A 17,880-nucleotide genomic window follows, 5' to 3' on the forward strand; every position below is an offset into this window, starting at 1 on the left:
AAAATTATTTTGTGTACTTATTTAAAAAGAATTTCTGTTCTCTTGATTTGTGTCACTGCAGTGAAATTTCCTCAAAATTTAATTTTACAAAAATGAAAAACATATTGTTTTCCCTTCAATTTTTCTGCAGTAGAGATTTATTCTGGATGCTGGTTATACAACGATAATAGAGCATATGTCAGAAGCAATCTTTTCATTTACTTTATAACTTTGGCTGCAAGGGGGCTGGTACTGTTATGTGTCACCAGGGGAGTGGGAAGAGCATGAGTTTTGACCTAGGCTTGAATCCTAGGCCTTTCATCACGTTATTTCACGACTCTAGACAAAAATCTTAAAAATAAAAACAAAAACCAACTTTGTCCTTCATTCTGTACATTTCTTTCTTTCTTTCTTTTCTTTGCTTTTTTTTTTCCTTCAGTTTTTCAAGACAGGTGTTCTCTATGTAACAGAACTGGTTGTCCTAGAACTCATTTTGTAGACCAGGCTGGCCTTGAACTCACAGAGACCCATATGTCTCTGCTTCTCAAATGCTAGGATTACAGGTGCGTACCACCATGCCTGGCTAGGGACACAATAAAAATTCAAATCATTAGTATGAACCCAAGATTTTGTTATGGATGTACCCTGATGACTATTAAAGAAAATACTGGATGAAATGGTTTATAATCATCAAGAAGCTTTCAACCTGTGGAAGGAGATAAACCATTTGTCGGTGAAACAATTCCCGAAAAAAATTCATAGAATTTGCCAGAACTGTGTTTGTTAAAGTACTAAAGGCCATGGCTTGGGAAAAAGGCAGGCATTCTTGTTGGTTTAAGGGTAATGAAAGGCGAGGCCTTGAAAGAGCGTGTCGGAGTTGTCATGCTGAGTAATAATAGCTACTGCTTTAGGAGGCTCTAAGGCTTACCCCATGCAGTGTATTGCTTGCTGTGCTGTTCCAAACTGCTAAGTTGTCTTAGTTTCGAGTCAGAGATTAAAGATTCACAGAGAGGTTTGAAAGGGGCAAAGTTGGGTCTCAAACACAGAAATGCTATGAAATGTATGCTAATTTTATACAAAGATTTGAAGTTTCTTGTTTACCTCCTGAAATGATCTTGTTAGGAGTTGAAATTAGTAATATTTGAACAACTCATCCAGGTTGCGACAGCTAATTCTTTGGGAAAATAGCTCTGAACCCTGATATGTTTGAATATCGGGGTCATTTTTCCTGTCTCACTACATTTACGGCATTATTTCCATTTTCAGATGGAGGGAAGGGAAAGAGGGGTGTGCTTAGTGTTTGAATGAGTTCTGAGGTAATCTCATGTCAGTTTTGCAGGGTTGCACTAACCTGGCCATATATAAGCCTGAACACCTGTTCTGAGGGGGCCATACTAATGTGGTTATTGGATCACCTCATTTATATCACTTCATGATTACTATTTATGACAATTTTAGAATCTCTTCCTTTAGGTATGGCAAGGAAAAATACTACAAAGGTTTTTATTTTTATTTTTATTATTTATTAAACAGTATCACCATGCAGTCCAGTCTGGCCTGGAACTCTCTATTCTCTGCCTGCCTCTGCACCCCAGTGCTAGGATTAAAGGCATGCATCAGCACATCAGACGCAGGGGCTTCTATTTCTTACTTAGCTGATCCTGCACATTGAAACAGGCTCACTTTAGAGGACTGGGGAGGTTCAGTGATGTAGAGTACTTGTTGCTATTGAAGAGGACCAGGGTTCTGTTATCAGCACCCACATGGTGGCTAATAACCATACATAACTCTAGTTCCAGGGATTCAGACATCCCTTGTGGCCTCCAGGGGCACCAGGCACCATATGGCACACACACACACACACACACACACCATTCATAAAATAAAACAAAGAAATCTAAAAAAAAAAAAAAAACAACCCATATAAGTTATCACAGAATTGTATGTCAGATTCCTTTTAGTGAGAGAACCATGGATTCCATTTTCCACCTGGTGGTTTTAGGGATCTAACCAAGAGCCTTGCACATGCCAGGCAAGTGCTCCATCTTCTACTGAGCTTCATCTCCAGCAAATAAAGATCATAACATAAACGACACACTTCTTGGCATTCAAGGGACTGAATATTTGATTCAGTTTATTTTATTTTTTAATAGATACACTCCTAACTTAAAAAGCTTAGGCATGGATTCTTTATGGTGATTTCATCAGTTCCTATTTTTGTTTAACATTTCTAGAGTTTAACATACTTTCCAAGGCATGGATGTGTCTTTTAAAAGTCTGTAAGTGCCTACTTTTTTGTGTGTCAAGATTGAATATATTGCCACCCTTCCTTTGGTCTAGATGGCAAATATAATGGTCATCTAATTCATAGGTTTTAGATGTTTTAGGTACAAAGCTTGCTAATTTCTGACCATAAGTTGAATTATGAGTATTGTACCATACTGTTACTTATGAAAATATTTTAAATAGAGTATATGAAATAGTGTATTCAAGTTTCCTTCATGTAATGCTCTAACAATGTAGATATTATAGCAGTAGAAATATTTTTCCTTAAATATCATTTTAAACATGTTCAGCATCCTTTTGAGGTCTGGATCCTCACCCTCTGACTTTCTATATTCCACCGACACATTGTCTCCTGATATCTCTGTGTTTGTGCCTGAGGTTGCAGACTCTGAAAAAGATGGTTCCAGATTGGGAGTGACTGTGTATGTAAGCGGCTTTTCACGGTGAGGCTGAGAGTGAGAGACCGTCCACGAGGAGGTATTTTGGTGAGAGGAAAACCTACATGGTAGGAATCCTGCTGGCCAGGCGGTTTACGGTTTTGAGTGTGTTGAGCTGGGCTGAGGCCCGTGGTGTTTTGCGTGTGACTAAGCACGTGAGGCGCGGAATGACTTTCAGGCCGCGGCTGGGAGGAGGCGGCACCTCCAGGCCTAGGCTTCAACCCAAACCGGAATAACCTGTTGCGGTTCCTCAGGCTCCGGGGGACGCACATCGGCGTCCCTGCCACACAGGCCGGCGACCCCGCCCGCAAGCCGAGCGCCAAGCGCTTGACAGGAGGGCAGTCACGTGACAGCCGCAAAGCGCCGCTTTGCGACCTCGATGACAGGCAAAATGTGCGACAGCCCAGGCGCCGGCCAACCAGGGGCGGAGGCGGCGGCCGGGAGGAAGCGGAGGAGGCGGAGGCGGCTGTGGCGTTGGCCCGCCTGCTCGTTCTCTCGCTTTCCCCGCCCCCGTCGGGTTTGCCGTGGCTGTAGGGAGCCGGGCGCGCGCTGTCGCAACCTGTCCTCCTCCCAGGCGGCGACGGAAGAGCCGGCCCGGCATCGAGACCAGCCTCCCCGTCCGGGCTGCTGCGGCGAGGGCTCCGCGGGGCGCAGGCGGGCTCAGGGCGGCTGAAGGTTACCGAGTGCATGAGCACCTAGTCTCCCGCGCTGCCCCGCCCGCCGGTCCGCCGGCCCTCCCGCCGGCTCGCCCGCCAGCCCCTCGCCACCCGGCGGCGGCCGCAGCTTCGGCCGCAGGAGGCGCCGTCCCGCTCCCAGGTGCGCGCTTCGTTCCCGGAGCCGCGGAGCTCGGCGGCCGCCATGGCGTCCAACATGGACCGGGAGATGATCCTTGCGGATTTTCAGGTGAAGTGTGTGGCTCTGCTCGCTTCCCACCTCCAACTTGGCGCCTCGGGGTGGTAGCGCGGTGGCCTCTTCCTAGCGTCTGTTTGAGCACCGCAGTGGTTGTAGTGTGGGCTTTTCTACCCTACGTGGCTCAGGATGTGTGTATATTGTGAGCCTTGGGGAACATGTATTTCATATGCTCTGTATGTGTGTGTGTTGAATGGTATTTTTACGTTTGGGGATATAATGATTTAGGGGTTACTATGTATGATGGCTCTTTCTCAGTCTTGTGAGGAATGTGTAGAATATGGGTTAATGTGGGGTGTTTGGGTTATTCCATGAGGGAACTGTGATGTGTGGTGTGGAGAGTGTGTTGCTATGGGTGTGGTGTATTGTATGAAGTGAAGAGTGAAAAGGTAGAGTGATGAGGAGGTGATGAGACTAGTCGGGCTTTGTGGTTTTTTTCAAAGAGGGGTAGACAGTTGAGATGCTGGAGGCCTTATTGCAATCTTTGGAGGGCAGAAAATAAGGAGGCAGACAGGCAGTATGCTCTGATGTATCTCTGCAGTGAATTCACAAACTTAATAGCCTATTCACATTTGCAGATTCCCTTCCCTCACAGACTACAATTGTTTGGTGTCCTTTAATTAATTAATTGAAAGTAAAGATCATTTTCTTACTGAACTCTCCTGTAGTGATCCTGGCATGTAAGTATCTTAGGGAGGCCTTTTGAAAGTAGAGCTGTGTGCATCTGGAAAGATTTGCAGTTATAAACACTACCCTGTGAATATTTTCTTTGTCTTTTGAAATTTACTGAAGGACACAATTTAGTGCCATACACACATTGTTTGGAATTAAATTTGTTAAATATAAGCAGATTTTTTCCAACACTGTTATTTCACAGTCTCTGTAGGCATTACTACATTTCAGTTTAGTGTTCTGATGACCATTTTTCCAAGAATTTGCTGTTTTCTTTTCTAGTAGTTATCTGCTACACAGGAATATGCCTATATATTTTTTTTGATTATACTGCAACCTACAAACTCAAGGGATGGTTTTAAAAAGAGAAGTTTGCCATGGCATTTTGTAGGCTTTAGAATAGCCTGAGTTCTTTATCTTAGACAGTGTCTCCCTATGTAGCCCAGGGCGGCACCTAATTTAATATAGTCTTCCTACCTCACTACCTCAGCTTCTCACAGTACTGGGATTACAGGTGTGATCTACTATGCCCACTTCTTAGATGTAGTTTTTATTCAGGTTGTGGGTTTTTTTGTTTTTTTGTTTTGTTTTTTTTTTTTTTTTTTGAGACAGGGTTTCTCTGTGTAGTCCTGGCTGTCCTGGAACTCACTCTGTAGACAGGCTGGCCTCAAACTCAGAAATCCGCCTGCCTCCGCCTCCAAGTGCTGGGATCAAAGGAGTGTGCCACCACTGCCTGGCCTCCAGTTTGTGTTTTGATGAAAAGACTCTGGACAGCAACAAATGGTGTAATTTATCCTAGCCCTAATGTGATTATAACTTTGTTTTAATTTTGTAAACTTTTAAAACCTCTAATAACTTGTAGTTGATTTCTGTCTTCTTTCTGTCAGTCACCATGCTTGTTAATTTTTTTTTTTCTCTTTGAGGCATAGTTTCAAGATATATAGAGCTCAGGCCAGCCTTAACAGTTGGTTTCTTCATTGTTGGGATTATAGGAGTGTATGCCACAATACCTGGCTCACTGTTAATATTAGCTAAAGGACTTGTTCCCAGAGGCAGAGTAATTTTTTTGAGACAGATCAAGACTTTGGTTTGGAAATGAAAATGATTATTTTTATCACATTATTAAATTCCAGTAACATTTCCTTTCCCATTCTTTCCTTCATGGTTGAAAATGTTTTCCTTTTGCAGTAGCTGGAGATTGTACCCAGAGCCTTGTGCATGTTAGGCAAGAGCTATACCACTTTCAGCCAAAGATTTCTCTTATTAGAATGGTATTGGAATGATCTTATAGGCCTGTGACATACTGCATACACTGTTTATAACTGGAAACATTTTTCTAATTGCATTTGGTGTGAACAGTCTTCATATAATAAAAAAGATATTTAGAAGACTGTGTCTTTGTACTTTAAACGTCTTAATCTTTTGTGTGTTTAGGAACCTGCAATGCCCTCACCAGTTAAAATACCACATCATTTTGTTTGTGTGGTCTTTCTTTAAAATTGATCATTGTAGTCTTCTTTATTGTAGGTTTTTATGGTATTAATTTAAAAATAAGCAATTATTATAAGAAAATCAAGAAACTTCTTGTAAAGATTATACCATAAGTCCTGGCATGCAGCTATGGGAAATGTCACTCAGTGGTAAAACACTGCCTGGTTCAGCATATGTAAGGCCTTGGGTTTGATACATAGTATCACATTCATACACACAAAAATGTATGTGTGCACATACACATATACACATAAACGTAAGACATGGCATATAGATTCTTGGGTATTGCTTGTTTAATTGAATACCTTCCCAAAAATGAATATAATAAAATTATGTTTATTTTATGTGCTTGTGAGAATCAGTAATGATATGAGAGCTTAGCATGCTCTTAAAAAAGACAAAATTTGTTTTTGAGACAGTATTGTAAATATCATATGGGGGTTTCTGTGCCCTCCTTAGATCATTTAGCTCCCAAATAGAAGACACAAAACCTTTATCTTTATAATAAACTTAAAAGCTCCAGAGCTGGACAGATATTAACTCTCTATGTTAATTTGCCTACTTTGCTATCAATAACCCCAAGATATCACTTGCCATATTTGACATGGGCTGTTCCTACTCCAGTAGGCCAGTCCTCGGATCATGTGCTCACCATCCACCTACCACACCCTCTTCCTCCTCCTTCTTCCTCCTTCCTCCTCTCTCCTTGCCTGAGACCCTCCTAAGCCTTTGCTCTGCTCCTCTTCTGCCCAGCCTAGGCTGTAGGCATCTTTATTAACCAATCTTGGATATCTTGGAGGACAAGGTTTACACAACAGAAGCTGATATATATGAGGATCTGCTTGTCATGGAACAACCAAATCTTGGGACACAGAATTTAGCATTTGAATACAAGCGGAACCAGACCAACTTCCTATAAGAAAGGGTTTCTCTGTGTACCCCTGGCTGTCCTGGAATTTGATCTGTAGATCATGCTGTCTCTGAACTCATAGATGGCCTACCTCTGTCTTCTGAGTGCTGGGACTAAAGGTGTGCACCACCTTCACCTTGCAAAAGTGCACAATTTTGAATTAAAATTTAAGAATGCTTATACATGCTTGTTTGGTTTAGTGTTTACAATAGCCAAAATACGGACTCCGGCTAGATGTTCACTAGTATGTGAGAAGTAAGGAAAATGTGCCGTACATAGTAGAGCTTTATTTCCCTTTAGAAAGAATGAATTAAAAAAAATGAGACTGGACTTGGTGATATATACTTTTAATCCCAGCACTTGGGAGGGAGGCAGAAGCAGGGGGTATTTCTTGAGTTTAAGGCCAGCCTGGTCTTGAGTTCCAGGACAGCCAGGACTACATAGAGAAACCCTGTCTCAAAAAGAAAAGAAAATTAAAAAAAAAAAATTGAGGTTGACTTATTTGTGGATATTTATGTTGGGCAAAATAAGGAACACAAATATTGTCTGTTTTTCTCTAGTATACACAATCTGTAGGCATATATGTTTATTTATATATACACACACATAACTATGACAAGAAAGAAGGATTATTTGTGTGGTGGAAAGGGACCACTAGTGAGAGGAGGGAAGGAGGGACAATTTTTTTTTTTTGAGGAAGCAATATGGACAAAGTACAATGCTGACTATGAAATTATCAAAATGAAACCCATCGTTTTTGTGTGCTGACTGAAAAATTTTAAAGGTTCTGGTAGGATATTATTATTATTATTATTTTATTTTAATTTTTTTTGGTTTTTCGAGGCAGGGTTTCTCTGTGTAGCCCTGGCTGTCCTGGAACTTACTCTGTAGACTCACTCAGAAAACTGTTTGCCTCTGCCTCCCAAGTGCTGGGATTAAAGACGTGCTTCACTGCTTCCTGGCCTCTGGTAGGATATTATGAAGTCATTAAGATATCTAAAAATGGGGCTGGAGAGATGGTTCAGTGGTTAAGAGCACCGACTGTTTTTCCAGAGGTCCTGAGTTCAATTCCCAGCAACCACAAGGTGGCTTGCAACCATCTCTAGTGGGGTCTGGTGCCATCTTCTGGTGTGTCTGAAGAGAGCAATGGTGGTGTAGTCATATGCATAAAATAAATAAATAAATCTTAAAGATATCTAAAATTTATTGAAGATTTGGGGGAAAAACCCTCAGTAAGTCAGGTGGTGGGAGCATACCTTTAATCCTAGTTCTGCAAGGCCTCTGTAGGTTGATCTTTATGAGTTTGAGGCCATCATGGTCTACAGAGCAGGTTCTAGGTCAGCCAGAGAGAAATCCTTGAAAAAACAAAAGAAAACAAAACAAAAAGAAAGAAAAAAGGACAACAAAAACAACTCAGTTAAAACTTTTAAATGCATGTGAGTATTTTATTTTCTAGTATTTGCATTTATTTATCCAATTATATAACATTGAAAGCAATTGTTTTTAACAAGCTCAGTGAAGAAGCCTTTCTGAAACTCCTTCATTTGCTTTTAGGAGAAAAAGTCAGAGTGTGATCTCTACTAGATAGCCAGGTTATAAATAAGTATAATGTCTAAATATGAAAAGCTTTTGGGAAGGGATTCCTGATCATTTCACTTCAAGAGAGAATGCTGTTGAAGTCAGTGACATGGTGCTAAGTAGTGGGAAGAAGATTATAGGTCACACTTAATGGGAGAGGATTGGGCCTTCAAATTCCCACCCTCTCCAGAGTGCTTAGCTAGCATGATCCCCAGCAGTGAAACAAGCAGAACAGAACGCCCAGTCCTCTCAACTAAAAAGTTTAATCATGGAAAATATACAGCAGAATTTCCCCTATTAGCCACTTTCAAGTGTGTACTTCAGTGACGTTAAGTATTGATTTCACTGTGCAAGCATCACCTTCACTCATATCCACTGTTCTTTTCATCCTGGAAAACTGTAATTCTGGGTGCGTGATCCTGTGTCCTCATTTTTCCCTCCTGCCTCCTGACAACCAACCTTTCTTTTCTTTTGTCTATATGGATTTGACTTTTCTAGGTACTTCATTTTACAGGAATTTTACCTATTTGTTCTTTTGTGACTGGTTTATTTCACTTAGTGTATATGAACTCAGGGTTCATCCTGAGATGAGGCATGTGTCAGAATTTTATTCCTTTTAACAGTGTTCTTCCATATTTGGAAGTACCATATTTTGCTTACTCATCATCTTCTGTGATACTTTAGGATGCTTATAACCTGTGACTATCATGAATAAAGCTGCTGTGAACAGTGGTTTAAAATACTGCTAGAGTTCCTTACTTCTTCAGTGTATTTGGGTTTATACCTAAGGGTAAAATTGCTGGATCACATGATAATCTTAAATTGAAAGTGAAGTTTTAGTCTTTTTGAGGATCTACCATCTTGTATTCCTTAGCAAGTGTACCACCAAAATTATTTGAATGTAGGACTACTAGCATCTTGCAGGGCTAGTCTCCCTGTGTAGCTGGAACTAGAGTCAAACTTAAGGTCATTGTGTCTCAGTCTCCATAGTACTGGGTTTGTAAATGTGGGTCACCATACCTAGTTCAGTTAGTTACTTTCAAATTTAGTTCTGTTTAGTGAGTGTAGAATTTGGAATATTTTATAAAAACATGTTCAACCTGAGCCAGGCAGTGGTGGTACATGACATTAACCCATGCACATGGGAGGTAGAGGCAGGAGGATCTCTTGAGTGTGACACCAGCTTGGTCTACAGAGTAAGTTCTAGGATAGCCAAGGCTACATAGAAGAACTCTTGTCTAAAAAAAAAAAAAAAAAAAAAAAAAAAGAAACCGGAAAAAAAATGTCCTGTTTGCATGGTATGTTACAGTTAGAGTAGCAGCAGAGCAGTATTTATGCAGTTTTAGCTGGCTAGAGGCAAGAGCATGTGCAGAAATACCCGGAGTTAAAAAGAAAGTAACCAACATAGACTTCACCCAGTATTTTTTATAACAAAGAGGTACAGTGAGATGAAATGTTAAATCTTACTCTCTTAAGTCTCCCGATGCCTCCTATGGCAGGTCTTACTCTATAGCTCTGGCTCTCTTGAAACTCACAAAGATCTGCTCACCTCTACCTTCCAAGTGCTTTGCTTTTTTTTTTTTTTTGTTTTTTTTTTTTAAAGAAGGCAACTCATACCTAGTTCAGGCTTGGAACTCTGTAGCCCATACTGATCTTAAATTCAGTTCATGCAAGTTTTCCTGTTGTGGTCTTCCAAGTGCTAAGGTGACAAGGGTGAACCACCATGCTCTTCTAGTAATTGTAAAATTCTTCATTATTTTCTTACAATTATTTTATTATTATTTTATTAATTGTTTTATCAAACAAACTTTGCCCTGTTTGGTCTGCTTACAGATGGGAAAATAGTTACCTAACAATTAACAGCCATTGTTAGCTAATATTAGTCACATCTTACTAAGCAGAAGCAACAACCTCCATGTCATTCACTGGGGTTTTCCATGTGGCTGACCTGGAAATTGCTTTGTTGATTTGGTTGGCCTTGAACTCATACAGATCTTCCTGCCTCTGTCTCTAGACATTAAAGGTGTTCACTAGTATGTGAGGCTTCCAGGTCTTTTAGCTTTTTTGATTAATGTCATGATAGAATTTGTTTTTCCATTAAGAAAAAAATTACAACTATTTTTTTTAAAAAAAATAGTAAGTTAGTTTTATATGTTTGGGAACAAAAAATAGTCTTGAAAGTTGGTTTTCTATTTACATTTTTTCTGTTAGTGATAAGAATCATTCCTCAAGTGGAAAAAAATTGTAGTGATGTGTCGTTTGAGACCTTCCCAGGAACCAAATCTCTTCTACCTAAAAAATAGTTTTTGTTTTTGCTTTTGTTTTGTTTTTTGTTGTTTTTGTTTTTCGAGACAGGGTTTCTCTGTATAGCCCTGGCTGTCCTGGAACTCACTCTGTAGACCAGGCTGGCTTCGAACTCAGAAATCTACCTGCTTCTGCCTCCCAAGTGCTGGGATTAAAGGCCTGTGCCACCACTGCCTGGCTAAAATATAGTTTTGAATTTAGTTGCTAAAAATATTTTCTGAACTTAGTTGCTTTGGTTATAGATTTAGATTTTTTCTTATTATCAAGTTTAGTATTTATTTTGATGCTATATTTCTTACAGAACAACTTTTTTGCTTTGTAACTTTTCTCACTTGGGACTCAGACATTTAAGTGCATTTTGCTTGCATAGTTCAGGCCTCATCTTCAATGCTGCTTCTCTCTGGTAAGTCACAGGTATATTGTTGCCATTCCTTTATAACACTTGGCCTTTCTAACTGGTATTTTGATCCTTCTTTCTTCTTCACTTTGACACAGATAGCTTCTGCAAAAGAGGATGTTAGTCCTTGTGATGGCGTAGACTAGGGGTTAAGCTAACTATGCAGGGAACATGTTTCATGGCTGAGGGGGTTACCTTGAGTAAGAGATTGAGTACTGTGTGAAGGTAGTCTATTAACCTTTGTCATTGGTTTCTTTCTGTCCTCCTTACTTGAGGGACAGATCTGATCATACTGTTTTAGTATTTGGACTGTAGATTGTTGAGAAAAGAAAGTTTTTGCATAGAAAATACAATTTAATAGTTTGTAGTTAGGCTATGTAATTATGACTTTGAGGTTCAAACTACATGAATTTAAATCACTGCTTCCACTCATTCATCTTGTGATTTTTGACCAATTATTTTATATGTCTACCCCAGTTTTCCAATATGAAAAATGAATTAACACATGTAAAGCTATTAGAATTGGTGTCTGAAATAGAAAATGTTCAAAATCTGTTATTTTTATTTGACCACTTTTACATTTGTGTGTGTGTCTACATGTGCACACACATGCCTTTGTAGTAATCGTGTGGTGGCCAGAGGACACACTTGTCTGCTTCCACCTTTTGGGTCCCAGGAATTGAACTCAGGTCCTCAAACTTGGTAGCAAGCACCATTACCTGGTGAGCACTCTTACAGGCCCCCAGTTTTGGCATTTTTAGAAGTACATACTTGTTAAAAAATTAACTTCAGAGCCTGCAAAATAACTCCAGAGATCATCTATTTAAAGCTCATGACTTTAACTTTCGTGGAAATTGAGACTCCATGAAAAAGAGCTGACTTGTCTAAGTGTTGTGAGTTGGTTTAGAACAAAAATCTGTCCAGGCACATACATATAAAATAACTTTTCTACCCAATTTGTCAGAGACTTTATAGTTTTTGAGGAAAACAGACTTGTCATTCAGAAATTTCTCCAAATGAGGAAAATTTTCCAGATAAATGGATAAATTGAGTTTGGTGGCAACATACCTGTTATCCCAGCTCCTCGTGTAGCTGATATAGAACCAGTTACTTGAACTCTTGAGCACAGACCTGCCAGGCCACACAGTAAGATTCCATCTGAGAGCAAGCAGTGTCAGGAAGGAAGGGAGGGGAGGAAGGATGAAGAAAGAGAGGGAGGGAAAACGGATACTTTTCTCTAAATTCCTAGCCTTGCACCACAAATGATTCAAAATCATAGTCTGTAGTTACTTGCTGAGCATGGCAGGGTTGATGATTGTTGTTTGTCTGAGCTAGAGGATATCAAACTATATTTTGTAAATAAAAGTGTATTAGAACATTGTTTATCTCTTGACTGAGTTTTGTTTCTTGATATAGTAACAGGACAATGAATGACTTCAAGATGTAACTTATTCTTACTAGGGACTGTACTTGAGCCTGCATTAACCCTTGTGTAATACTTTACCTAATAAATCCCCTCTTTATTTAATAACCCCCCATATTTTCCCTCTCTGTCTCTGTCTCTGTCTCTGTCTCTGCCTCTGCCTCTGCCTCTTCCTCTTCTCTCTCTCTCTCTCTCTCTCTCTCTCTCTCTCTCTCTCTCACACACACACACACACACACACACTCACACACACTCACTCACCCACTATATCTGTTGTTAATTGTATGCCACAGAGGCCAGAGGATAACTTGCAGGAGATGGTTCCCCTCTTCTACCATGTGGGTCCCAGAGATGTAACTAGATTGTCAGGCTTAGGCAAGTGTCTTTACCCACTAAGCCATCCCACTGGCCTCTGAAATTCTTTTCTGTAGTATGTCAGGATTCCTGTGATCTAATAGGTGTCTCATCCTGAGAAAGAACTCCTTAGGAGTTTTTTAGTTCAATAGCTGGAAGTGATCTGCATCTTCAAGATCTCATCTAGTAATTGATGCATTACTACTTCAATAATTCTATAGTAAAATGAAGGTCCTATAAGGTTTCTAGACAGTCAGAATTGGATGAATTAACAGGAGACCAGGATCTCTAAAGTGAATCCTAGATGTCAAGCACTGACCTTTTTACATACTTGAAGTTTGGATTTGATTTGATTGTGACTGTGCCCTGGCTCTTTAGTTGTCTCCTCCTCCCCTCCTCCCCTCCTCCCCTTCTCCTTCTTCCTTCTCCTTCTCCTCCTCCTTTCATCCTCCTCCCTCTTCCCTCCTCTCTCCACCCTCCTCCTCCTTTAATGAGTTCTTGATTATGGTGTTTTAGCACAGCAGTAGAAACCCTAACTAAGAATTTATTCCTGAGGAAATTAGTTCTTTATTGTTTGTAGAACCCTCATTGACTTTCCCTGAAGGAGATACCAGACTAGATAATACTGATCTTCCCCTGCATCCATTAATAGTTAGCTCTAGACCTATAACCAGATTTAAGTCTAAGCAGGCTCCTAGATGGGAGATAGAAAGTGTAGTGTAGTTCATGAGGAGGTTGTAGTGTCCAACAGAATGGAGTCACAATACTGTTTAATGGGTTGCTAATTGATTCAAGTAGAAGCCTGGGGAGTATGTGTGGAAATGGATTTTAAGAGTCTGGGATAGAGTCGGGGCGGTGGTGGTGCACGCCTTTGATCTCAGCATTTGGGAGGCAGAGGCAGGTGGATTTCTGAGTTCAAGGCCAGCCTGGTCTACAGAGTGCATTCCAGGACAGCCAAGGCTACACAGAGAAACCCTGTCTTGAAAAAACCAACCCCCCCCCCAAAAAAAAGAATCTGGGATAATGGTGGAAGGAACATAAAATTAGAACAGGCTGAGTTTATTTATATGAGCTCACTGTGTGGATATTTGAGGTTTGATATGGAAGTGTGCACAGTCAAAAAATAATTGTCAAAAGTTTGATTGGTTGGCTGAAGCATTTGCCATACAATGGCCTACTGAGAAGAAGCTGGAGATGTCTGATATTCCATGGCTTAATGTTGATGACTGGATTTTAAGGTTCAGGGAAATTGCAATGCTAGAGTAGCTAAGCTACATTGTATAATACTTAATCTCCCACATGGAAGGCACAGAAGACTTGCCCTTCATTAATACTATGAGGTACAAAATGGTAAAAGGGACACCAGCACATCTGAAGAGCTTTGTATTCACTCTTTTTTTTTTTTTTTTTTTTTTTTGTTCCGGGTTTTAGGTTTGGAGATGCTGCTGCTCAGTTGCATGAATTAAATGTGATGGGTGTAGTTGGGCTACACAGTGTCAGGGGCCAGGGCCAACATTGACTAGTCAAAGGCAGATGAGTATAGTTATGGTAATGGGCAGCACAGGCAAAGCCATATCTATAATGGTCTGTGTAACTTCAATTTTTTTCAAAACCTATTTTTAATTATGGTTCTTACATGCTTTAACCTCCCTTGTAGCCCATCACCCACAAGAGGTAGTGGAAAAGAAAGGATACAGGGGAATTGGAACTATTTAGAAAGGTTCTTAGGAGCAACTCCAGTTCAGTTTATAGCTTAGCAACAGCAGTTTACCCCACTTGGATACACTTCATGGGTGTACCAGCAGTCTGGTTCAGTAGAGTCAGGATAGCAAACACGGATCAGCAGCAGTGACACTACCTAGCAGACAGCCAGGCCTCAGGCTTGGCATGAGTCAGCAGGAGGGATCAGGAAGGAATGCCAGGAAAAGTTGTTATCTGTGCCTTTTAGCAAAGCTCAGATCAGCAAAGACTTGGGACCAACAAGCTTTGTACATCCAGCTCTAGCAAAACACCATCTAACACAACTGACTTTCCAAAGAACCCTTACTTAGGTTTCCACTTGAGGTCTGACTTGTAATGGGCAGCACAGGCAAAGTGATTTGTGGGGTGGCATCTTTGTATGGATCTCGGGTTTCTAGGAATGAAATAGATAAGAAGCCTCCTATGTTTTTGTTTGATTGTATGGGAAGAAAATTTCTGGTACACATGAAAGGTTACATTGGAATGTGGTGATAAAGAACCATTTCACAGACTTTAGCTAGTAGATCTTTGAATGAAGTAAGGCAAGGTCACCCTAAGAATGTACCTTGCTAAAAGAGTTTTATTAGCACTTCTGTCTTGACCTAAGGTACCTACAGCTTTTTACAAGGGCATCTGTCCACTGGGAAAGAGGAAATACTTAGACTTTCTGGGGTCTATTAATTCTGGTTCTGAATTGTTACTGATTCCTGGAGATCCCAAAAAGTATTTGTAGTCCTCCAGTTAAAGTAGGGGCTTTGGGATGTCAGAGAAATTAGTGGTTTGCTTGTAGTTGGACTTACAGTAGATCCAATGTGTTTATTTCCCCAATTCCAGAATGTTTAATTGGAGTAGCTATACTTAAGTTGGCAGAATTCACACATTGTTTCCCTGACCCATGGAGTGAGGGCTATTATGGTTGGAAAGGCCCAATGGAAGTCATTGCCTCTGCCATGCTACAAAGGAACCCAAGTCACTATTGCAGCCCTGGAGAAATTACAGAATTTAATGCTACTATCAAGAACTTGACAGATACAGGAGTGGTGGTAACTACAACAGCTATCTGTAACTCTCCTATTTGGTCTGTGCAGAAGATAGATCATGGAGAATGACAGTTGACTATTTCAAAGTTAATCAAGTAATGACTTTTATTGAAGTTACTGTACCAAATATCTTTATTTCATATTTAACCCCTCTTTTGGTACATGGTATGCAGTTATTGATCTAGAAAATAACTTTTTTTTCAATATCTGTCCATAAGAACCCCAGAAATCATTTGCTTTTAGTTGGCAGGGCCAACATAATACTTTTAGAGTTTTACTTCAAGGATATATTAACTCTCCAGTCCTTTATCATAATTTAGTCCAGAATGATCTTGGTCAACTGTCTCTTGTACAGAATGTCTCACTGGCTCACTATATTGATGGCATTATGTCGATTAGACAAAGTGAACAGGAGTTAGCAACTGCTTTGAACTTGTTGGTGACATATATTTGTGTCAGAATGAGAAATAAATCCAATGAAAATTTAAGGGCATGCTCCACAGGCACTACTAGTTACATCATTAAAACTGCTTTCTCGGACATCTCTGAAAGACACTGGTGAAGGGAAATTTCCCACTGGTCAGAACTTTAGGCAGTATACATGGTTGTATATTTTGCTTGGAAGGAGAGATGATCAGATGCATGATTGTTTACTGATTGGTGGGCTGTAGCTAATGGTTTGGCTGTATGGTCAGGGACTTGGAAAGAGCATTATTGGAAAATTGATGAGAAAGACATTAGGGAAAAATGTAGATAGATTTCTTTTTTATTTTTTTATTTTTTTATTTTTTTTGGAATTGGTTTTTTTGAGACAGGGTTTCTCTGTGTTGCCGTGGCTGCTCTGGAACTCACTCTGTAGACTAGGCTGGCCTCGAACTCAGAAATCCGCCTGCCTCTGCCTTCCAGAGTGCTGGGATTACAGGCATGCACCACCACTGCCCAGCGTAGATAGATTTCTTTGACTAGACAGTGGGTGGGAAGATACTTGTATCCCATGTAAATGGCTCATCAAAAGGTCACCACAGCAGGAGTGGAATTCAATAATAAAGGACATGAGATGACTGATTTTGTGTGTAGTCAGCCTCTTCCCTGGCTGTTCCTGTAATTGCCCAGTGGGCCAGCCCATGGACAAAGTGGCCTAGTCCTAGAATTATTTTCTCATAAAGTTTATCCATAAGACAAGTGAGCTCCCTCTAAAGAAAACCATTGTTATTGCTTTTACTACAGTCAATACTTTGTAGATTTTAGTAACTTTACAATCTAAAATATTTAAATGTCTTTCAGGTAGTAATATATGGTTATTCCTCTATAGGGTCAAGTTGTCAGAAAGTATATACCAAGGTCCAGCCTCGGCTTGGAGAGAGGTTCCGAGGAAGGGGTGTCTGTCTGGGAGCAGTGAAATTGTGGGTCCAAACATGTGGGCTATGTTTTACTCGAGACAGCTTTCCAGTCTGGTTTTTCTCTATTTGGCTAACTCTGGAGATTTCCAGACAGCTTACTCGCTCTAGATAGCTTTCCCTTGCTATTCTAGAACATTCTCTGGATAGCTCATCTCTTGCAAATCATTATTTTACATACCAATCTAGTCATTTACTCGGTTTCCTCTTGATTATCCTGTGAATCAGCATCTCATGATCCCAGGCCCCTAATTCTTAGGAGACAGCAAGCATTCTCTTTTAACATTGAAAAAGAATTCAGAGATCTGCCTGCCTCTGTTAAGCACAGCTGGTTAGCTAGCTGTATGGAACCCCTTCCTGAAATTATCATTTCTACCCACCTGGGTCTAACCTTGCTCTGTCCCAGGCTGACCCTGAACTCAGGAATCTGTTTGCCTTTGTAAATATGAACAAACAGACAAAAAAAAAAAAAAAAACCAAACAAACAAAAAACCAAAACCCAAAACCTTAGCTGGGTGGGATCTCCTTTGATCACCATTCCCTAAATCTCACCTCCTTCCTTAGTGTCTTTCTGACAAGTTGGCTCACAATGCAGCTGCTTTTGTTTTTTTATATTTGTGAAATCCCTTGCATAATTCTTATTGTATCTTTAATTTTTGAGGAATATATTTTTGAACTCATTTTTGCATAGTTCTTTCCCACAGTCTTACCAGTTGTTCTGAAGGTCCCAGTGTTTACCATTTTGCTGAGGCATTAGCCACATCTTCACCTCCTGGATTTGTGCTGTCTTTGATTATCAAGGAGTCATTAAGGTTAACAGGGAAGACCTTTCTTGAAGGCGGAACATAAAGTGTATGTACATTGTACAAACAAGACTCATGCCCACAGCAGCCATCGACACTCGAGGCCCACACCTGCTGGCCCTGTCTCAGGATCAGGAACCATGTCATTCTGTTCCTATCA

The 17,880-nt window shown here is 40.4% G+C and overlaps 1 protein-coding gene across 1 annotated transcript in view; it reads left to right on the forward strand.

The window, feature by feature from the left end:
* Positions 1–3,159: 3,159 nt before the first annotated feature.
* Positions 3,160–17,880, forward strand: part of Faf1 (Fas associated factor 1) — a 301,749-nt gene continuing 287,028 nt past the window's right edge. Inside the window, exon 1 of the mRNA XM_052176992.1 lies at positions 3,160–3,605. Within this exon, the coding sequence (XP_052032952.1) occupies positions 3,561–3,605 (45 nt within the window). The 5' untranslated portion in view covers positions 3,160–3,560. The remainder of the gene's footprint in view (positions 3,606–17,880) is intronic.

This window comes from Apodemus sylvaticus, chromosome 3 (assembly GCF_947179515.1).
Source record: "Apodemus sylvaticus chromosome 3, mApoSyl1.1, whole genome shotgun sequence".
Lineage (NCBI taxonomy): Eukaryota > Metazoa > Chordata > Mammalia > Rodentia > Muridae > Apodemus > Apodemus sylvaticus.